General features: G+C 47.5%; 1 protein-coding gene across 6 annotated transcripts in view; it reads right to left on the minus strand.

Moving 5' to 3' along the window:
* The window catches only part of LOC144822411 (multidrug and toxin extrusion protein 2-like), an 877,798-nt gene that overhangs the window by 681,950 nt on the left and 171,867 nt on the right, over nt 1-23,981 (minus strand). For all 6 annotated transcript variants that reach the window (XM_078679885.1, XM_078679890.1, XM_078679888.1 and 3 more), the window contains one exon: nt 7,315-7,463. In XM_078679885.1, the coding sequence (XP_078536011.1) occupies nt 7,315-7,463 (149 nt within the window). The remainder of the gene's footprint in view (nt 1-7,314; nt 7,464-23,981) is intronic.

A 23,981-nucleotide genomic window follows, 5' to 3' on the forward strand; every position in this document is an offset into this window, starting at 1 on the left:
GCCCTCTCAGGTCTTCCTCGCTCTAGCTCCCGTAGTTTTTGTTGATCCGCAGTTTGTATATCCTGCAATAACACCTTGCGCACCCCATCGACGCTAATCTTGCGCTGTTTACTGTAGAAGTAGTGTGGGTTAACGCTACTCCCCGTGATAGGGTGATCCCCACCCACGGTAACAAAATCCACTTGTCCATTTTTGTGCCATATAATGTGACGACAAATGATGGCAGAAATCTCATTATATAAGAGCTCTGATATAGCCTTTCTGATTATGCCAGGGCTCATACCATAGTAGTGTTAGAATACCAACAATTCACTTATTTGGTCACATTTCTATGATCTACGGACTGGGTCTGAAGGTAGTGGTAAGAAATCGTTCCAGGGTTAGAATGCCCCTTTGAATCTATGCAAACCTATTACCTTTTATCTTTTAAGGGTTTTCCCCAACTCTTCTCTAATCTTTTCCCATACTGAGAAAATCATTCAACAGATTTTTGCATGAGCAAATCTACACATTCATATTTTCTCATGCTATAATGCACTTCACAAATATTTTCTAGTACTACTATTTCTTGGCCTACTTCTGTAAATTCTTGTGAATTCACGAAAGATGTACATCTGCACTTAATGCAAGGACATATACCATGGGTGCACTTTTGAGACGTTCACTAATAATTGGGCCCCTTATTGGGTCTGGCGTTAACCATGACCTTTTGTGTTTATTAAAATTCTGTCTCTCTCTCTCTCTCTTTGTCTTTTGGCTGGCTTCACTGTGAGTGACAGTATTCTGATCTTTCACAAGGAGCATATTGGCTCACAAAGTAGTTTTGTTCAGTGCTACTACAGTGGCAATATGTGCTTTTTGAGACCAAAAACAAATTTTGCTTTTGCCAATGTTTGTTATAATGGTGAAGGCCCACCAGCTCCCACACCAATAAGATTTTACAAAAAGAATGCCTAAACGAGATGCACATTGATAAACTGAAAAGGCGGACCACCAATTTCAGACTTACTGGCTTTGCCAGTGCTTGTTTATTTTTGATTCCCATAATCTTATTGAAACGGGTTACACTGATTTTCCATTATGAATAAATGCCAGCATGCATCAACACTTTTTAATAAATGATGCTGCAAAGAAATGGTACCTGATATTTTACAGTAGTTTAGCTAAATGTATTTTTCCTATTTCCATTTTGCTAAATGTATTTTTCCTATTTCCATTTTATGTGAACATTTTATTTTGAAAGCAAAGAATCATCAATCTTGCTTTCAAGTTTCTGCAAATATTTGCATCTAATCAGAAATCATTCTGGGAGCATTAAACATAGCCAGATATTGCTAAACTTTGAAAACGTGTGAATACATTTTTATACTACAACCACTGTCAGTAGTGCAGTCTGAGCTTACTACATTTATTTAGAGCGCTCACTCTAACAAAGTCTTTGCATTAATGAACCATAAATACAAGTTCGAACAGCATTAACACATGTATACAAATATTACGTAAACAGCAGACAATGTCCTTCCCTGATTCATAATGTGGTACTGTAAAGAGGCAGCCAAAGGGTTTCTACTGTAGAGGGTTGGGTCTACTTGTCCCAAGGACAAAATGCACATGAAAACTTGTTGCCGTTGACCCCAAACAATATGTCCTGGGCGTCGGGCTATAGGAATTCCACATCTCTGCGCTTTACCTCATGACGTTGCTGCACACCAGGAAGAACTCTCAATTCCTCTTCTCCTCTGTGTTCTTCAGTCTCTGGGATTATTGCCTGCTGCAGAGTGTAAATCCCATTAGGAGCACCCCTCCCCCCCCGCTGGGCCGTACTTCCCTCCAACGTATCTCCGGATTAGCAGAGAAGTCTCAGTCCTTCACCTGCCCCACCGGCTGCCCAGCCGCTCTTCACCAGTCCGCCGTCAGCCGCATTGCTCCGCTCCGTCGCGGCTCTGGAAGCAATTACTCTCTGGGTCTTTTCCCGCTTGGCCCACTGACGGTTTCGACAGGCATGTTACAGCGATCTCTCGCTTGCCGCCTTCGCTGCTGCAGCTCCACTCTGTTCAGCTCAGCCAGACATAGGCACCATCTTTGTTGCGCCACGCTCATTCCATTCTCTCTGGTTTTTTCCAATTTAATTCCCTTTGTCAGGGAAATTCAAGCCCACCAGCCACTGCTATAGGGAGCCAGGGGGCTCCCCATCTAGGGCAGCCAATCCCTGCCCGGGGCTCAGGATAAATGCAGTCGGGGAAAAGGATGACGGAGCCCCGGCGCTCGCGTCTGCTCACCTCGTCTGCATGCCACGCCCTTATCACATGGTGTATTATGACATCATTTCAAGATGGAAGACACCATGCAACCGGCTTATGTTAGCGTAAGCTCGATTTCTAATATACACTTAAAATTTGGAGAAAAAAAAACTGCTCCCACAGGACTGGATGTCACGAAGGCCTCCTCTGCCCTACTGTTGGATGTGACCTGGCTAGCAACCCCCCCCCTTGATTGCACAACAAAGAATGGAGTCCACGTCCCACCCACACGATGATGGTAAGAACACAACCAAGGAAGTTAATTGGCTGTCAGTGAGCATTGTGAGTTATAACCATGCCTGCCTTTGGGGTGGGGGAGCAGAGGATGCTGGAGTTGTTGGGGGTGGGCCAATTAGTTGCAGTGCACTGCCAAGCACTCTGTTTGCCAAACAAGGGTTCCTTGTTGTAGCACCACTGTTGGGAATCTAATCATTCTCGTTCTTTTCCAACCTACAATGTTCCCTTTTCTCTGTCTAATCCCTAGCTTACGAATTGGATCCAACTTCTTACCCTTTTGTACATTTTTAAATATTGTAAAAACCTCCATATCCTGTATTGGATCTAGACGTTCTTCCCTTTTACTAGTAGTGCCCACTTGGCTTGCAACATCTTGTTTTCTGAGGAACAATTTCAGCTGATAGAGGTGGTCTCACAACTTACCCTTAATATCCTTTATTTTGCGTTCTTTTTCAGGCCTCCCTGTTTGGACTCCCATTTCCCTACTGCAGCATATACCCAAGCTTTTGAAACTTGCATCACTACTCTCGCCAGCTGATTTCAAAAGTAATTCCTTAAGTATCACTGATTAAATATCTAAAATATGATCACAACTATACGCTGCCTTTTCAAATAAGTACAAAATTGATGACAAAACATGTTCGATTAGAGAGAGACACATAATCTGATGTAGTACTACTAAGCGGGTTCAATACCAAATCAGGTGACCCTGAAATGTTCGATAAAATAGAAGCTATGGACCTGATGTATCAACGCTGAATTTTGAGAGTCCATAATAGCGAATTTTACTGAGTCGCTATTATGGAATCGCAAAATGCAACGTATGTAGGTTTCGCTCAAAAAAGTGCGATTCCTACATATTCCTTAACAGAAAATCGTAAATGGCCCATAGGAATGAATGGGAAGACATTTGCAATTTGCGATTACCAAATTGGTAATGCAATTTGCAAATGCAATTACAAGGGTGCACCCCCAAAAAAGTTAAGTGTGCACATGTGGGGCACATACATGCCTACGGGCATGTGTGTGCGCCACACGGCACTTAGAAAAATGCAAACATTTGCATTTTTCCAGTTATTTGCTAATTACAACCTACTTGAAGTTGGTGGTAATTTGCGATTCCATAAAGTAAGGTCGCAATTTTTAAGAACTTCTCGTATTGCATTTAGGGAATCGCAATTACGATCCCCTATTTTGATCATGCCTTTTGGGATGCTACATCCCAAAAGGCTTTTTACCGTTCTGCGAATCGGCCCGTTTGAGACTAGTAAAAGGCTTGATACATCTGGCCCTATTGAACTTTGTGTACCAGAAAACTGCTCCAATAATTTTTTCAACCTTTTGGGTGTCTTGGGCAATAAAACGGATTCTCTATTTATTACTTCCTCATTCAGTTTAAAAGGCAGAATGTCGGGTAATGTATAGTCCAATACTATGGAGCCCTGTAAGTCCTGAGTTTCAGCTACAGTAGTCCACATAAGAGGATGTTCACTCTTGAATACATTTTCCTCACTTTTTTGCTGTTCCTGGAGTTCTGCAATAGTCCCTCAGGCTCTATTGGCTCAATTTGACTATCATCAACAACTTGGGGCCTCTCATTTGTTTCCGTCTGCACAGGAAATATACTAGAACAGAGGATCTCTTCAGACAGTTTTTGGAAACATGTTGATAGAATTCTGCTCCCCCTTAAAGCTCCCAAGTGAAATGCCTTGTTTCTTAATGGGCTGTATTTCTTTTTCTGGCATAGTGCTGAAGAAAGTATTCTAACAGATCCACGTTTTTTTGCCATGTTAGGGTCCCTGGACAACTGGTATTGCTCCTTTCTCTAGATAACTGCTTTCGGCTCCGCCTCTCATTCCCGTGATTGCTGGCTTCGTAATTAATCTACAAGGGAGGGGCGCGAGCACACTTCACAAATTTCCCCAGTTATACAGTTATTGCATATAGTCACCAATATTTCCAGTGCCCTACCCCATCAGTTATCCTGCTCCGGACTTTTCACCACACCTTCTCCACACTGACCAGCTCACAACTGCACCCCACATAAGGTAAAACTAAATACTTATACACACTAATATGAGCCACGCATCGCTGGTTAAGTTGACTTCGGAAGTGACATTCAAAGTCTGCAGCCATATGAGGGTATATTTCTCCACTGGACACCACCTCCAGGTTATCCCTCTTATAGTGCACCTCCCAGAGATAACCCCCCCAGGCTACCAGAAACTAGGTAGTTTAGCAGGTAACTATTTAGGACCAAGAGCCTCCCACCAAGTTGGACGCCTGTTCCTGCACCTCACTGCCAGCAAACCAACAGATAAGAGAGCACCGGGAACAACAGAGACACAGTAAGACCCTGCTTGCGCCACTCACGAAAATGTGCAGCCCACATCCACTTCCGCTTTGACGCACCACAAGCCACGGCTCAATTCAGATAATAGTGCTGACACAGTCTGTACAAGCAGTACAGCGCAAAGGCATGACAGGGCAGTGCTAAGCTCAATCACCCCCCGTACTCCAGGCACTCTGACCTCGAAGCGCCTGGTGCCCAAGGGCCCAAGCCCTCTATCCCTTCAGGCGGCCTGCTCTACCAAAAGTGGCAATAGCAATAGGGTCCCACAAGAGGCTTGTGATGGAAAATGCGAAGGAGACTACAGCATGCCGTCAAAAATAAGACCAAGCTACACCAACCTAACAACACAGGCCACTTCCGTGCCTATTCAGAGAGAACCGTGGCCCTAGGGCCTCACCGGCACTCTGCTGCACTGCACTCCAAGCCCCCAATGCACACACCTCACTGCTCCAGGCTCTACTCGGTGTCCTGATGCGGTCAAGAAGCCAGTTGGGGCCAAGGGTCTGGAGGCGCTTCACAGCAACTCGCTGTGGAGTTCGTGTTGAGCGGCGTGTGACATCAACATGTCAGCGTATGTCATAACCAGGAAGTAGGCAGCAACAACTTGCTCCAGATTATCCTCAATTATTGTAGCTAAACAGTGGATGCCATGTTGGATGTTCCAGCACAGCAAAGATTTGTATTTTCTGAACACTAACCCCTAAAACCGATCGGTAGTTTTCTGCCTTTGCGGGCTGGGCTGTGCGAGCGCCCCTCTGGCCTGGTTTCACCATGGAAAAAAGGCAGCCAAGTCAATAGTTTACACTGGCAGAGCCTGCAGAGATTCACCCATAATAAAAAATAGTTTCCTCTACTCCAAATAGAGTGGGAGAACCACAACTTTGGCAGGGTAGGAGCAATGCCTCTTTACTGCATGTACTTCCACTGTAACAAAGTCTAAATGACCCCAGTCTCTTCTCCTAAAGTGGATAAGTAAAGGCTGTCTTTAATATACCATGATTAAAGATCAGTCTAAACACGAATATTTCTGTATTAAAGTACATCAAGAAAACAAATTTCAAAAGCCAATGGTCTAAACCCCGATGAGACAAGAGACATCCAGCCTCCAGAAGCAAGCCTCAAAAGAAGCAAAGTGAAGGGCTCAGGGACAGCATGCACTCCACTCTGAGTAAATTAAGAAGGTATAATCTGCTCCCTTTTTGATGCAATATTCAGCAACTCCCCTGTACATCATCTTCCTAGGCATTTGTTATGGTTTCAGGTCTGCAACCACTTTACTGACATTTAATCATAAAACAAAGAGTCTACACCTTTTTATCATGAGGCCATACGAAAGAGCCAGGTTTGGTCTCTGCTTGCTGTGGTCCTGAAATAATTTGAGGGTCATATAGCAAGCACTGATCACACGGAGGTTGCACACTGCTGACCCATTCGCACTCATGCGGTGGCCACGCAACTGTTCATTATCTAATGCTGATGTTTATGTACAATCCCGTTGGGCTTTACTATACAAAATACATTGATTTGGGGGAATATGCAGCATGCCAATGCTCCCTCAGTTGAAAAGAAGGACTATTTATACTGCAATGTACATTCACTCCAACAAACATCCAGACCTCACTAAATTAGCTATCCAGAACGCAACATCGCTATTGTCACAGTTAGATCTTCATGATATAGCCTGTACTTAAGTAAACAACAGTACCACATAATGTTGTACATCCAATTATTAACAAAGGGACAAAAATAAGACTTTTTTCGTTTTACAGAACGGTTCAAAGATTTTGAGTAAGTCATATTCCATCATACATCACCTGAATGTAATTTAACACCTCATATTGATCAAACTTATGCAGAACTGCCCTTTCTAAAACAGCTAATTTCAAAGGATTTTCCTCTCAGACATTTCTGAGCATATACTGAATCTAATCGAAAACGCCTTATGTTGTGTTCTGTCTTTAGAATACAATAGGAGTGAAGATGGACAAGAGTAACCGCAAGCAGCGGTCCCTGACTTCTCTTCTAATTAGACTTGAGGGAAAATTAGTATCTAACCATAGCACAAAACAGTTGCTATAATGCATTAAAATATGCTTCTCTGCTGCTACAGGTTTTATTCTTAGGGAGCAGCCATTCTTTGCATAGTTGTGAAAAAGACTGATAATTGGAATTGTTCAAGAGGCACCGAGGACATCACTAAATAATTTCTGTTCACCATTATAGATCAAGTGACAGAACTGGTAAGATTTTCAGCCAATATCAAACTATCACAATGAGTATCTAAATATTTGAATGTGCTTGGGAGCGGAGTGTCTTCATCACGACGCCTGATTCGGTTGAAATCAGATTGACAAAGATCAAATCTGGCCCAATGTCCTTAAAAAGCTAAGGAAAAAGTAACTTACTTAAGTGTAATTCATATACCTGGCCACGTCTGGATCCTGTTTAAGGAGTAGTAATATCTGCTCAGTGTTAATAAAGAGGGCCCAGCAGGGGAAGCAGAACAGCATCAAAATAAGGATTCCCCTCTGCAGGATCGTCCCAACTCGTTTCAAATTCTTTCCCCCGTAGGTCTACAGGATAGAATACAAAACAAAGTGAAGCAAAGCAGAAGCAAACAGTAAGTTGTTGAAGTACACAAACGAATTTCAGGGAAAGGTTACATTATTCTTTATAACCGTATAAAAGCAAAATGTGCCTGTAAACATGGCCATATCCAATTTGACGCCAAAAATTCGGACCACGAACCACCATGACAAGGCCATGTCCTAATCGAACAGGTCCAATCTAAGGTCCTTCTATGGTGGTGACATTTTTTAAATTAAAAATGTGAAGGCTAAAGATATACATTTTTAGCCGAAATACCGACTCAAAAATATTGTGGACCAAAATAATTAAGGTAAGTGCTTTGTCATTGTAATAGATTTACTATTACATCGTAGTGTAAAATAATGTTTATTTATCAGCTTTTTGTTTTTATTATAGAAGTTATAGTAAAATTATTATTTTTGAAAAAATACTGATCTATACTTTTTGGGAGGGTTGTTGGGTTTATTGGGAGTTAAGTGGGTAGCGTCTATTACATATTAATTTATACTAATTAATTTCTTGAGTACATTTTATCTTTCTATTGTTACTTATTGTTTAAATGTCTAATACTTTTTAAATTATGTATTAATTTCTTTATTTGAGATTTTTTGTTTTAAGGGAGTTAGGTGGTAGAGATTGTTATTATTTATATATTTTAATTGATTTGTTGCTAATTTTATGCATTTGAAATCTATATTTTAAAAAAGATTTTGTATTTAAAGTTAAGTGTGTTATGGGGTTCATTTGGGTATTGGGTGGGCAGTTTTGTTTTCAAATACTATATTCATATACATTGACTAAACATATTTTTTATGTTTCAATTTGTTTAAATGATGTATGGTTTGTAGAGTAATTTATTCTATTTTTAAGGCCGGTGTGGGGTTTGGGAAGTTTTTTTTTAATAAAAGATTATTGTATTAGGTTAATCATTTCCATTGCAACACATTTTATTTTAAATAAATTTAAACTGAGAAATATTACTTTCCCCAATGTTAGTTAGACTGGAGTTAGAATAACATATACGACCATCTCCAAACCCTCCTAATTTATGTACTTTCCTTATGTACTTATACTCGTGTTAGCATAGTAAATCTGACCCCACCAACGTATGCACTTTCCCCAAAGTTTATAATTCTGTATTTAGAATAGTAAATCTAACACCCCCCAATGAATGCTCTTTTCCCACTGTTTGTTATGCAGGAGGTAGCATATATATTCAATCTAACCCCACCTTCCTAATGTATGGTTTTTCCCAGATGTTTTTAGATTAGAGGTACAACAATAAATATATTCTCCCAATGTGTGCCTTTTCCCTAACGTTTTTAATACAGTACTTAGAAACACTCCCCCAAACATATCCAACTTTTCCAAATGTCTACTAGACTGAATTAGAATATTAAATGTAATTTCCCAAATGTATGCAGTTTCCCCGAAGTTTTTCAGATTGGAGTTAGAATAGTATGCTTGATTTCCTCAATGTTTTAGCAAATGTCATTAGAAAGGACTTAGAAGAGTACATTTGATTTCTTCCCCCTCGAAATGCAAAAATATTGTTTTGCTGCGGGATTCCAACAGCATTGGATTTGAACAGTTTCTTATTTTTAAAATATTTTTGCGTTTGGATAATTTTTTTTAATACTTTTTTTTATAAATATTTGGAGAATTTAATTTTAATATATATATATATATATATATATATATGTATATATATATATATATATATTTTCATTCCCCTGCAAGCCGAACCAGCAGCGAGCGCGCCTCAATGACCGTTTGTGTGTGACATATATATATATATATATATATATATATATATATATATATATATATATATATATATATATAAGCTCTTTTACGTGGTTTCTCCAAATTGTGCTTTTTTTTAGACTGTCTGACAACAAATGTATTGCCTTGCTCCAAATTCTTCAAAGCATTGAACTGTTCCCAAGTCAGGTTGTCTCTCTATTTTATACACAATCCATTCCTGGTACACAAAGATTGATTCATGACACTGATCTTACGATAATTGAGAGATTTGGATGATAAAGCTATTAACGAATCGGACCCTATCCTGAAAATGGCAAACGTGGGAACAACATTAGATCTGTACAGTCAAAGTAGCTTTAAATCTATATCCATTTTTTTTTTTACCCGTCTTACCTTTTGACGTAATTGACACTTTTCTTGAAGTTGTAATGTAGGGACTCAAAAAAACCTAGAAGGAATGGGTATAAACAGAGGCAGCTTGACCTGGGAAAATTCCAATACTTTGTAAACTTTGGAGCAAAACACCACCATAGTTATCAGACCTTGTGACAAAAGTGGTAATATCATAATATCCAATTACATGTATCTCAGAGGGTCTCAAACCATTGGCAGATAACCAGTGCTAGCAAATGATCAATAGAGTTGAAGATTCTTGACTAATCAAATGTTATCATGATATAGTTATAGCCTTAAGAGAATGGGGACTTTTTGAAATACAAGAATTTTATTATTTGAAATGTGAATACCCGAAGCTACCTATCCTCTACCTTCTACCCAAGATCCACAAGGATTTAGTTATATCTCCTGGGAGGTCCATTGTTTTATAACGGGGTACCTTTACTGGAAACCATTCAAAGTACTTCAGTTTCTCTTTACAATCCTTCATTGGCACCCTACCCTCTGATACTCGGGACAGTTGTGATTTTCTGGAACATATTGATGTAATCTTTTGGGAAGAGACTTTCTCTTGATGACATTGGATGTTGGTGCTCTATACACTAGTATCAACCACAAAGAGGGGTTATGGCATGTAGGCGGTTTTTGAGAGAAAGACCACTTACACTTTTGCTCATGATATTTGTTGACCAGTCTCAATTCTGTATTACGATCATCATCATTCTGTTTAAAAATACACTGTAAAAGCAAACACAAGAAACTGGAATGGGCACTTTTCTCCCCAGTTATACGAACTTGTTTATGAAAAAGGTTGTGTACAGGAAATAAATTGAAAGGGCCTGCAACTCCCTAACCCTACAGGCAGACATTGCCAAAATGCAGACTATTTTGATGGTCAGCAGTCTGAGAGGCCAGCTGGGCAGTAGCTCAAATGGTGAACACGTGAGAAAGGTGAGAACTAAATTAGGATCCCATTGGCGTCTTAAGAAGGGTGTAGGAGGAAACGTGCTGTAAACATTTTAGGAAATGTGTCACAACAGGTGACTCAAGCAGGGAAGGTTGGTCCGGCAACTACATGAAGGCAGAAATGTGCCCTTTATCTCTGTGTCCAAATCATGACTTGCAAGTCAAGAGATAAGGTAACCAAAAGGACTTAAGAAAAGGGTGCAGACAGAGGATCAATGGATTTGGTAGCACACCAAGCTACAAATGTGTCCCATCGGCAGGTGTAAACAGTTTTCAGGGAGGAACGTCTAGCTGCCAAGATGGCATCACACACTTTGGGAGGGACAACAAATACCCTAAACTGTCGTCGCTCAATCTCCACGCATATAGGTGGAGAGTGTGCAGGGTAGGGTGCTGCCCTGTTGCTGCGATGGGAGGTCCTCCCAAAGGGGAAGCTTCATCGGAGGACAGTTGCTCAGGAGTTTGGGATGCCAGTCTCTCGTTGCCCAATCCTGGGCCATTAAGATGACTTTGGCCCAGTCGTTCTTAATCTTCTTGAGAACTTTGGACAGGAGAGGCATTGGCTGAACGGAGTACAGGACTACTGAGCTTAACTGGAGACTAAATACATCTCCGAGCGGGAGAGGCCTGGCAAGTGCAAAAGTGCTAACCCTGTGTGTTCTAGGCAGCAGTAAATAGATCCAACCAAAGTTCTTTCCAAACACTGAAGAGACCATGCACTAACTCCTTATGAAGATCACGTTTGTGATCCATGAGACGTCAACGGCTCAGTTAGTGTGCTCTGGCATTCAGCAAGCACAGTAGATGTTGAACTATCAGCCATGCCCAAAGATGTGCGGCATCTTGACACAGAGTCCCCAACCTCACTCTGCCCTGCTTATTGCAATACCACAAGGTGGTGGTGTTGTCTGAACACCTGAACCAGCCTTCCATTGAGTGGAAGAAGGATTTTCGACATCAGGCAAAACGCTCTCAGTTAGGATAGGTTGATGTGGAGATGAGAATAAGCTGGAGATCAGAGTCTTCTGATCTCCACCTCTCTCAGATGACTGCCCAAACCCAGAAGTGACGCATTTGTAACTACTGTGAGCTCAGGATGTGGAAGGGTGAGGGGTCTGCCACTGACCCAATCACAGTCTTCGAGCCATAACTGCAGCTTTTTTGCTGTTTCCTCCCATATTTGGACCAGGTCAGACAGATTCCCCTGATGTTGTGCCCACTGGGATTTCAGATCCCACTGCAGAGCCCTCATATTCTAACAGACATGTGTTATCAAGAGGATGCAGGAGGCCATGAGACCGAGCAGCCTCAGAGTTAGTCTCACTGCAATACAGGATAGAGAATCAAACATTGGAATCATTTGAACACCCTGGACTTGCTGTACTAGGTATATGCCAGACACCGCACTGTATCCAGAATAGCTCCAATAAAAGGGGAGGTCTAAGTCAGGAGTGACTTGGGCATGTTGATAGTGAACCCTAGCGGAAGCAGAAGGTCCACTATAGTCTGTAGTCAGGAGAAGACTGCCTGGAGCGAGGTCACCTTCAACAGCCAGTAATCGAGGTAGGAGGAAAATTTTAATTTCAAAGTATGTTTATTGAATTTTTCAGAACAGAAAAAGAAGGCATGGCATAGCTAAGCACAATCAACAGGCAGGTTAAGCGAGCGAGACAGACAGACACGTCTTCTCTTAATAAGCGTTAGATGAGCAGGGTGAGCATGCTCAGATGTAAAGGTAGTGCCCGGAGGTCGAAAGACGCCCCTAGTCGGGGCAACAAGTAAGCAAGCCAGCCTTAAGAACCCGCCCCCCCCCTAACACCCCAAAGCAACACCCCCCCCCCCCCACCCCACCAGTACGCCAGTCTTCCATAGTAGTCTTGTGAGGTATTGCAAGACTAAATGTATCAGGGTGCCTCTGTTTGCGTTCGGTCTATCATGCAGTCCGTAAGTCATAGGATACGAAGGTACTTCGGGCAGGTGATTTCGTGGAATTCCCTGGAGAGCAACGCTAGGAGTGGCTGCCAAGTGGTGCGGAATGCGTCAGTGGTATGTGTTAGTGTGGCCTGAATCCGTTCCATGCCCAAGGTGAACCACAGTTTGTGCAACCAGCCAGTGTGGGTGGGTGGGGTAGTAGAGCCCCATAGCGACAAGATGTGTTGCGACGCTGCCTGCATGGCGATGCCCATCTGTTTGCCGCGAGCTGATCGTAGGGGGAATGTAAGTGCGTTTGGAAGTCCTAGGAGTGTGTATGCTGGGAAACGTGGGATCTCAGTATCGAATGTGGAGTCAATATCGTCCAGGACGACCTTCCAGTACTCCTGCAAGGCGGGACAGTCCCATAGGAGGTGAGTCAGTGTACCCCGGCTGCCACATCCTCTCCAACACAGCGCGCTACGGGTCGGGTTGCTTTGGTTGAGTCTCGCTGGGGTAAGGTGCCAATATATAGCCAATTTTATCGCCGATTCCCTGGCTTTGGTGTTGCGGGTAGTGTGGGCGGCCCTGTAATATATGTGGTTCCATTCGATCGTGGAAAGAGGTCTTCCAAATTCCGCTTCCCAGCGCCGCTGCCCAGCGGTTTTAGCAGGGTCGGCAGTAGGGGAGAGCATCCGATAGAGATCTGAGATAAGATGTTTACCTGAGTCTTTGGACACTAGCCAGCGTTCGAACGGTGTCATTTGCCGGCCCACCAGAGGGGCAACGTCCGGGCTCAAGAGCCAGTGGCGGATCTGGAAATATTGATACATGTGAGGGTTGTCCACTCCATAGTCTCGCGAGAGCTCGGCGAGAGGAAGGAACCCCTCCGTGTCAAAGAGGTGCCCGGCCGATCGGCACGGTGTATCACGCCATTGCAGGAAAGCTCGAGTGTCCGTGCCGGGTGGGAATGCGGGGTTGTCAAAGAGTGGAGTAAGTGGGGACGGGAAGGTCGTGAGGCCCCGTTTGACTGCCACCATGTCCCAGGTTGCCATAGTGGTCCGAGTAATAGGGGAACGGAGGAGATAACGCGGCCTATGCCGGCGAGCAAGAAACGGTATCTTCCACAGGGAGGTCTGTGCCATGGCCCTGTCCTGAAAGAGCCAGCTCTTCTCCGATTCGGGCCGGTACCATTCCACCAGATACCGAATTTGCGAGGCCTGGAAATACTGCAGCAAGTTTGGGATCCCGAGGCCGCCCTCGTCCACTGTCCTGTGCGCCACTTGACGATGTAGTCTGGCGCGTTTCCCCTCCCACACAAATTGGTGAAGAGCATGTTGGAGGTCAGCTAGCGTCCCCATTGGCGGTGACACCGGGAGGGTCTGAAAGATGTATAGTATTTTGGGTAGGACCGACATCTTTACCGCCGCGATCCTCCCAAGTAAGGAGAGGGGTTGCTTCGACCAACGCGCGAGGTCAGCCCGGATTTGGGATGATAAGGTAGAGTAGTTGTGAGTAACCGTCGAGACCGTGGAGGAGGTCAGAGTAATCCCCAGGTATGGCAGACGGGTGGTGGACCGCAGTTGGCAACCGAAGGTGGCCGGTGGGCTGTTGGAAAGAGCATGGCTGCCAAGGGGTAGTATCAGGGACTTACCCTGGTTGACCTTGAAACCCGACACCCTGCCGAATTGGTCCAGCTCCGTCAAAAGCGCTGGTATGGAGCTAGAGGGACGGTCCAACGCGGCGATTATGTCGTCCGCGTACAATCCCACCACGTGGGGTTCGTTGCCGAAAGACATTCCTAAAATGTGGGGATTATCGCGGATCTTCTGCGCCAAGGGCTCTATGTATAGGGCAAATAGGAGTGGTGAGAGGGGACAGCCCTGGCGAGTTCCCCTCTGTATCTCGAAGGGGTCGGACTTGAGGCCGCCCAGCCGGACACGGGCCAAGGGACGATAGTAGCAGCTCGCGATCCAGGCCTGAAACCGGTCGCCCAGGCGGTAGCGTTGCAGCACAGCCTGCAGGTAAGTCCAATCGACACGGTCGAAAGCCTTCTCCGCATCGATGGCTACTAGGGCAGAGTCGGAAACCTGAAAATGAGCTTTGTCCACGAGGTGCAGGAGTCTTTTGGTATTGTCACTGCACTGGCGGTTCGGGACAAAGCCCGATTGGTCCGGTTCGAGGATGCCCGGGAGGCAGGGGCCCAGGCGAGCCGCCAGTACCCCCGTGAACAGCTTCAGATCCAGATTGAGTAAGGAGATGGGGCGGAATGCGGAGCAGTGCGTTGGGGGCTTGCCCGGTTTAGGCAGGACCATAATGTCGGCTGCAAGCATATCGGGCGGGATGGAGCTTGGCCCTTCAAAGGAATTAAAGAGCCTGGCGAGGATAGGCGCTAAGACATGGCCGAAGGACTTGTAAAAGCCCGACGAGAAGCCGTCAGGGCCCGGTGATTTAAGCGGACGGAGGCGTGCAATGGCAGCGAGGATCTCGTCGGGGCGAATGGGGGCATCAAGGGTTTCCACGCTCGTTGAACATAACGGCGTAATGTTGGCCGATTGCAAGTAAGCGTCAATGGCTGTCGGCGACGCCGTATCTGTGCTATACAGAGAGGCGTAGTAGGAGCGAAAGGCCGAGGCAATCTGTGCGTCCTCGGTAACTGCCTCGCCGGCATCGTCTAGCAGCGTCGTGATTTTGGAGCGTTGGAGTTTGGCCTTCAAGGCACTGGCCAGGAGCCGGCCGGTGCGGTTGCCCCCCACGTAGTACGTGTGGCGGAGGCGAAGAGCAGCAAATTCTGCTCTGTCGGTATCGAGGCTAGCCAACTGAGCCCGGGCGGCCTTAAGTTGGCGCCAAATTCTCGGGGCTCCGGTGCGGCTGTGAGCTCTCTCCAACTCCGCAACTTTGTCGGAGAGGTCGCTCCTCTTTTCTTTGCGAAGTGCGGCGTCTGCAGCTGATATCGCTATCAGCTCCCCTCTAACGACAGCTTTCAAAGCTCTCCATAAGGACGACATCGACACCTCAGGGGTATCATTGGTGGCCAGGTAGTCCGAGATGCATTTATGAAGTTGGCGGGCGACCGCCGGCTTTTGTAAGAGGGTTTCGCTAAGTCTCCACAACCCCGGAGTGCGTGGCGTGCAGGGTACTTGAAGTGTCAGTTCCATTGCTTGATGGTCGGAGAGGGCAGCCGGGACAATCGCCACTGTGGTGATGTGGGGAATGAGGGTCGAAGAGCCCATGAAGTGGTCTATGCGGGCGTAGGTGTGGTGTACGTGTGAGTAGAATGTGTACTGCGTTGCAAGCGGGTGTGCGTGCCTCCAAAGGTCCGAGATGTCCCTATCATGCAGCCAAGTAGTGCCTTTCTGCGAAATCGCCCCTGTGTCCCCGTAACGGTGCCCCGATCTATCCTTGACCGTGTCCATGACGAGGTTAAGGTCCCCCTTAGGAGCATGTAGGTGTGAGGTGTCTGAAGCGTTTCTGAGATTGCGGAAAGCAAGAAGGGTTCCTGACCGGTATTGGGGGAGTAGATGGAGCCTATTGCGTAGGTGGTGTTGCCAATCTGGAAAGCGTGGGCTAGAAGGCGTCCCTTGATTTCCCCTATTTTAGCCCCTACCTTGCCTTTGAAGCGCCGTGATATGAGCAGAGCCACCCCAGCTTTCTTTGATGTGAGAGAGGAGAATAGTTGCTGTGGGAAAGCGCGGGAGCGCAGCCGGTGCCAATCCTTAGCCAAGAGGTGGGTTTCTTGCAGCAGACAGATGTCGGCTGCCGAGTTCTCTAGGTAGGAGAGGACAGCCCTGCGCTTAATCGGGTTATTGAGTCCCTTGACATTAAGGGACAGGATTTTGAGCGTGTCAGCCATCACCGGGGTACGTAGGGGTGAACGGGCTCAATTCCGCAAAACGCTGCGCAGCAGTGGAGAACGTGGGCAAACCCTGGTGTATGTAAAGATCCCCTGGCGTACTGGTCCCCACCCCCCATGGCGTACTGGTCCCCCCCAACAGCTCCCCCCCCCATGGCCACCCTAACCCCAACAGAGTGGACCCCCCCAACTCCCTGCAAGTGCCGAACCCCCCATCCCCAACTTCCCCATCCCCTCCCAGAACCTCCCCCCCAACAGAAACCAGTAAAAGTCTCGGGCCTAGTCGTGCAGGGCACAGGTCCGTAGAAAGTCAAAGAAAGGGGTACCGTGGTTGCAGCCCAATCGGCGGCTCCCCGGCCCAGACCCCCGTCAAGCTACGTTCAAATGAGAGAACACCCCCAAGCTGGTCAAGATCCATAAGGGCAATATTCTACAGGTCGGGTGCTGTGTTGTCCGCCACTTCCTGTATTGCAGCTTCTCGTTCCTGAGCGGCCGTGATAGGATCTGGCTTTGGGACGGTTCTCGGCGCTCTCCTCCTGCGGACTGTCTGCCAGCCGTCAGTCGCAGGGCGAGGTGGGTCTCCCTGCGACCGGGACGGAGAGGCGTCTCTGGAGGTGGGACCGTCCGGTATGTCGATCCCAAGCAGGGAGCAGGTGTCGCGGAGCGATCTAAGCTGGTGAAGGGATCCGTTCCACTTGAAGATCAGACGGAACGGGTGGCCCCAGGAGTAGGGTACCCCGGCCTCCCTCAGGAAGTTCGTCGCAGGTCTGAAGGATTTGCGTTTCAGCAGGGTGATATTAGAGAGATCCTGAAAAAGGGCCACCGGGTCATCGCGAAATTTGATGGGTTGTGCTTTCCTGGCCTCTCTAAGGATGCGTTCCTTCAGGGGGAAGTCCGGTAGGAACGCTAGGATGTCCGGAGGCGGTGCTGGCGCCCTGCGTGCCATGCCCACCCTGTGCGCTCTGTCGATGCGGATTTCGAAGTCGCTCGCCTCCCCCAGAATGTGTCTGAGTAGGTCCTGTAGGTAGTTGGCCACACTGTCCTTTTCAGCTTTCAACGGGACCCCCCTGACCCTTATGTTATTCCGCCTGGAGCGGTTCTCCAAGTCCTCAGAGTGCGACTGTAAGTCCACCTGTTGATCCTGAAGTCGTAGGATTTCCTGCTGAAGTCGCTCCACCTCCTCACTGCGGGACCGATCAGCCTCTTCGAGCGAGGCAACACGCTCACCCAGGCCGTCAATGTCGTGACGGAGTTCGCGGTGTTCCCCGGCCATGTCCTGTTTCAGAGTCTGGAAGTCTTCACGCAGTGTGTTGAAGAGGGAGGCCAGGAAGGCTTTTGTTATTGGAGCGGAGTCTTCATCCTGTGGCTGAGGGCTCGCGGGGGGCCTCGGGGACGACTGTGGTTGGGTCTTGTCACCTTTCGACGTCGCTTTATGCATGAGTTCCACCACGTTCCGGGTCCCCTTGCGATTAGAGTGCGCCATTGTGTCCGGTGCAGGGTGGCAGGCCAACCGGCAGGCGTCGTCGGACGCCGATGAGTAGTCACCCAACAAAGAGACTAACTGTGATGAGTGGTGAACGAACCAGAGCTGTCCCGTGAAATGGCGAGGAGCGGCGACCCAAGAAGAGGCGTCTTGGGGGTGGCCGGAGGAAGAGACTCTCGTGTGGCGCCGCAGGGGTGGCGCTCAGGATGCGATGTGGCCGGTGAGGCGATGGGGGTAGAGGCGACCAGGCCAGCCGGGCTGGGGACCCTGCGCCTCGTTGAGCAAGGGTATGCCTGAGTGAGGAAGAGCAACGCTGGACTATGAAGAGTGCTGTGGCACCAGGCTGAAGAGCAGCGCCCCAGAAGCAGTCGAAGGCTGCGAAGATGTCCACAGACGGGCTGATCGACCAAGCGGGGGAGTCGGTGGGTAGCAGATAGCAGGCAGTTGGGAGGAGGCCTGGAATGACGGCTCCGGCGAGCGGAGGCTCAGGACAATGTCCAGCAGGGTAGTGACACCGACCCCAGCAGGCGAGGGACACCCAGCAGAGAGTGCAGGAACCCAGGGGAGGGGAAGCAAGAGGTAGTCCAGGACGCAGGGCGCCTCTCACCTTATCCCCCACGTCCTAGGGGTCGTTTCCAATGCGGGGGTGCACTGCTGTGTGGTTCCTCACGTCGGTGGCGGACCCCTCCTCCGGGAAGTCAGGGGGACGGGAGGTTCCGGGTCCCCTCCAGTAGCGGGCCGGCGCCGCCAGTGAGATGCCCGCTGTGGGTGGAGTGCCGGTTGGAGATCCTTCCGACCCCCGGGCAGGCCCACGCCGGGGTCTAAAGTAGCAGGAGGCGTCCGGCGGGGTTTGCTGTGCCCGGAGGGGCCGTATAAGCAGGCCTCAGTTCAGGTGGTAGTTCTCCGCCGATGATCGGGGATGCGGGGGAGACTCCGGCGAGGTGTGGGGGCGGGTGAGCCCGGTGCAGGGCGCCGTCGAGCCAGGCCGCGCCGTCACCCGATAAGCCCACGCGTGGTCCCAGAGTGTCCAGAGGGCCCTCTCCAGGGCGGATAAGGCACCCGCGGAGCAAGGCCACCGATCTCAGCGCGCCCCCCCAGGGGCCACTGATGAAGTGGGGGATGGCCGGCGAGAGGGCGCAGGGCCGGAGGACGTCGCCTCTCACGGTGCAAGGAGCCATAGGCCCGCCAGGTGAGGGCGCGGGGATGCGCCCAGAGGCCCACGCCGGGACCCGAAGTCAGTGGTAGGCTGCTTATAAGGCTGAGAACACCGGCTCCCAGGTACGCCGCCGTGCAGTGGGCCGGGTGTCCGTGCTCGGGCGGCCGACCGCTGGGCCGGCAGGCCCGTCTACGTCGGGATGTAGGCGCATGGCGGAAGGGCTCTAACCTTCTTCGCCGGCGCACCGGTCACAGCCACAGCAGAGGTCGCGGGTCGTCGGTCTCCGTAGGCGTCCAAAGCTCAGGTCGGCGGTCCCTCGGCGGAGCAGGGTGGATGTGCGCAGGATGTGGGCGCCGCGGGGCCGCCGGGGACGGACCAGTCCGGCCCTCTGGCAGGCCCACGCCGGGGCCTAGATTTGCCAGGGGTCCTCCTGCGTGGCGCACTATGTCCGGGGGGTGCGGGACGCACCGCGTCCTCCGGGGGACCCCCGCAGCCGTTGGGCGCACGTCACTGCCGTCCGGTGTGCCAGTCCACGGCTCTCCGGCGGGATGTATGCTGCCCCCGCAGTGCAGCCGCGCTGCGGAGGGTCTCAGATTCGCGCCGCCATTACGCCGTGCTCCCCGGCGATTGGGAAAGCGGGGCCACCGGCAGTCACACGTCCAGAGCAGTCCGAACGATAGCTCCCCAGGACAGTAGAGAGGGTCGAGCTTGGATTTGGGCTGAAGCACGGGGGGTGATAGCTAGAAATTACGTGGCAATGGGGCTTAGGGCCGGGGAGCCTCTCGAGACACGTCTACTCAGGCCGCCATCTTGGCCACGCCCCTAGGAGGAAAATTTTGATTTTTCACAGACTGGTGGGCAGAAAATCTGGATTTTATTAACCACATTGGTGCTAAGGCAATTCCCGCTGGGTGCTGATATTTTATGAATCCCATTGTTCATGACAAGGTCAGCTCGTCATAAGCACAGGAGCAGTGCACTGCATGACGAGCTGACCTTGTCATGAGCACGGAAGGGGTTAAGGACACAGAGGCTAAGAATATGCAAATCTCCTTTATTGCCACAGCTCAGCAGTAACAATGAAGAGAATATAGAACTCAAACAACATTCCAATACAGTATATAGTGTGCGAGTCCACATTCATCGTCCTTCTTTGTTAGATCAGTGCTGCAAACAAGGAACAGAACTTGAAATGACGTGAAGAATGTTCTTAAAGTAATTGAAATCGAAAGGCGACTTATTCTGAAAGAAAAGGAGACATAATAAGTCAAAATGAATAAACCCAGGGCGGGTTAATAAGAGGTGGAATAATCTTAGCCTCTGTGTCCTTAATAAAATCTAGATTTTCTTCCCACCAGGCTGTAAAAAATCAAAATGTTATGGCATGACACGGAGGTTTAAAGTGAATTAAGCACATTATTGATTTGTCTGAAATAACAGTGTTTAAACATACTTTCATTGGACCAATCAGCAGCTCTAAGAATATCTTGGAGCCCTCCAGCTAACAAAGGCTTTGGAAGCCGAAGCACCTCTGAAGGAGTGTGCACCAAAGATACACATCTACACCACTCTCATTCATCACTTCCTTCACCCATCTTGCAAGCGTGGGAGAGGAGACCGCTTTATGAGGGAATCTGTGAGAGAACAGAAGTTGACTTTCAATGTCTCTCAAAGGGGCAGTCTTTTTTTCATACTCTTTTAGGCACCTGACAACACAGACTTTCATTCAAAGAGAAAGAAGTGTAGAAGATAGAAGATAACAGTTTTGGTCCTTTAAGATAAAAACAAACTCCTTCAGGGTGATAAGCTCAGCTAGTAACGTCCAAAGCCTTAATATCAGACGTTCGTCTAAAAGAAACTAAGCAAAGTGAGACAGTAAGTTTATAGTAAGTAAGTAAGTAAGAAAGAGGTTAACGTTAACACCCCAGGGGGATAACAGTTGTAAAACATTTCTTACGTCCCATAAGGCCGTATATTTAGGAGTTGGGGGATAAAGGACCCTCATACTCCTCATAATTTTCTTTGTCATAAGGTTTTGTCCCACCGAGACACATTCAACTAAGGAATGAGCGGCAGCTATTGCTGATCTATAGACATTAACTGTTCTGTAAGATAGGCCAGAAGCAAAGAGTTCCGAAAGAAAGTTAACTACGTGAACTCAATCTGTTGAAACGAGATCGTAGTGTTGTTGAATGCACCAGCGAACCCATTTATTCTATGCCAGTCGATATGCCTTTCTAGTTCCAGATGCCCAAGTCTCAGATATGAGTTGGAAAGCATCGTGCGAAAGTCCTGGGATTTTCCATTGTCGCCTGATATCTTCCATGCCGTCAGAACCAGAAGGCCTTGGTCAATGAGAGAATGAGATTCGCCCTCTGGACCCAGAAGAACTTCCCTGAAAGGCGGTATGATAATTGAAAAGTCTACAGACCTCTCCAGAATGACTGGAAACCATGCTTGTGACCTCCAAAGAGGGGTTATCACTATCATATCCTGCGCATAACAACGGGCATTGTAAGAGAAGGCGTGGAAGCGTGACAAACGGCAGGAAGACATATGGCTTCAAGCCCCGCCAGTCCTGGAGGAAGGCATCCACCCCAGAGGCTTGAGGATCTGGCATCCAGCTGAAGAAGCTCTTCAACTGAGTGTTCAGCCTGTCCGCAAAAAGATCTGTCCCGAACGGACCCCATTTGTTTTGAATTGCTATATTCTTTTGTCCAGTTTCCAGTTGCTGGAATCCCTGAAATTCTTTGAAAACCAATCCACTACACCATTGCTCAAACCAGGAATGTGCTCTGCTGTAACAGAGAGTCCTTTGTTCAAACAATAGCTCCAGAACCCATTTGCTACTTAGGTAAGACCCTTGGAGTGTGGCCCCCCCCCATCTTGTTGACGTATTTCACTGCAGAAACATTGTCCATGCGCAGCATAATGTAGCATTTCAAGAAATTCTGAGTGAAGCTTCGAACAGCAAAGGAAGCCGCCATGAGGTCCAAGCAATTGATGTGACGATCCTTCTCGAGTTGTGTCCAACTTTCCCCTATTGATGTGTCGCCACATGTTGCACTCCATCCTTCTGGGCGCGCATCTGATTCAATTATTAATTCTGGGACTTCGCCATTCAAGGCTTCCGCATTTTTGAGCCACCAAGTCAGTTCCTTCTTGGAATCCTGATCTAGGCAAATCAATTGTGAGTAGGAGAGATTGGTCTTGAGAGTTTTCGCTTTCAGTCTCTGAAAAGTCCTGTAATGTAGAGGTCCCGGAAAAATTGCCTGGATCGTTGGAGAGAAGACCCAGGATTCTTGCCAAAACTTTCAAAGAAAAAAAAATTCATTGATAGCATCTTTCTAAGTTCCCTCCGAAGTTTCTTTATCTTTTCCCTTGGTAAATTCAACTCCACATTCAGAGTGTTGACCATGAAACCCAGAAATTGTGTTTCTTAGCTTGGTATTGTACAAGGTTTTTATGTGTTCATTACAAAGCCTAAATGTTGAAGCAGGCAGATGGTAAGATCCGTGTGACAATCTACCGTTACTTTGGACTTACCCATTATAAGGATATCGTCCAGATAAATAATTAACCTTACGCCCCTTGACCTTAGCCATGCTACAACCGGACAAAGTACCTTGGAGAAACACCAAGGGGCTGAAGAAAGCCTGAAGGGGAGGGTGCAAAATTCCTAAAGTTTTCCTTCCCATGTGAATTGGAGAAATTTCCTGTGTGGCTCACAAAGCAGAATGGTCAGGTAGGAATCCTTTAAATCTAGCAGAGTTAACCAGTCTCCCTTTCTTAAAACATCCCATAGGAGTTATATTCCCTCCATTTTGAAGTGGTGGTATGTTACCCATTTGTTTAAGCTTTACAGATTTATCACAGGTCTCTGTCTTTTGTCTTTCTTTCTACTAGGAATATGTTGCTTACAAAGCCTCTTCGCGAGCTCTTTTATTGCCCCTTTGGATAACAGTTCCTTCACCTCTTGGGAGACTAGTTTCCTCTGTTCCTGAGAAAACATTATCTCTCGGGGATGTTTGGTCTTGATGGGGGTATCTAGAAACTCTATTTTGCAACCCCTGACTGTATTTAGTACCCATGGGTCTTGAGTTATCATAGTCCAATTCCCAGAGAAAAGGGCTGGTCCCTCCCACCTTTATAGAGGTATCTAAAGGGTCTTTGAAGATTCTTACCTGTGGAGAAACTTCTGTTTCTTCTCTCTCCCCGAAATGGTCTTGTACGGTTTCTCTGCCTTTCCGGGAAGAAGGATTGGCCCCCATAAAAGGATGTCTTCTTGGAATTTAGAGGCTCGTCCCAGAAAGAGTCTTGAGGAAGATTGTCCGTAGCCGGGGAACCGACCCCACATTCGCCCGGCCCTTCCAAAAATGTTGTCCTTAAAAAATACTTTCTTTATGTTGCGTTGCGACTTCTGAATAGAGCTGAAGGCCCCAACGTATTTAGCAAAATACCGAATAACATCCTCCCCAAAGAGGAGTCCTTGAGAAGAGGGGCCTCCATCTTTATTTGCCAGCTTAATTAGTTTGGGTAAATTTTAAGGAGGATTCTCTTTCTCCGTTCATTAGAAATAGCAGTATTCGCGTTGCCAATCAGGCAGATGGTCCTCTGGACCCATTGGCGTAACTCTTTCGGGTCAACCAGTGTGCCACTGACGTATGCATTTTCTGCTAGTTCAAAAATGTTGGTTAGTGGGCCAATTGTGTCATCATCATCATCAGTATGTTAACAAATAAGAGAATCTACTTTATCTCAATATTAATTTTCCTGGATTTGTAGTGCCATTCCCTCAAATCATCCAAAGAATGAGAGTGACCAAAGATCAGTTATCAAAACCTATAACATATCCGCCGCAAGCCTAATTCCTGATTTGATAATTAGCAAACAAAGATTACAACAGGCAATAAAAAGGGGCATGGTCAACTAAGATGGCTGAGTAGTCTCATCCGAGCTGAGCTCCGTCC

Source organism: Lissotriton helveticus, chromosome 3_1 (genome assembly GCF_964261635.1).
Source record: "Lissotriton helveticus chromosome 3_1, aLisHel1.1, whole genome shotgun sequence".
NCBI lineage: Eukaryota > Metazoa > Chordata > Amphibia > Caudata > Salamandridae > Lissotriton > Lissotriton helveticus.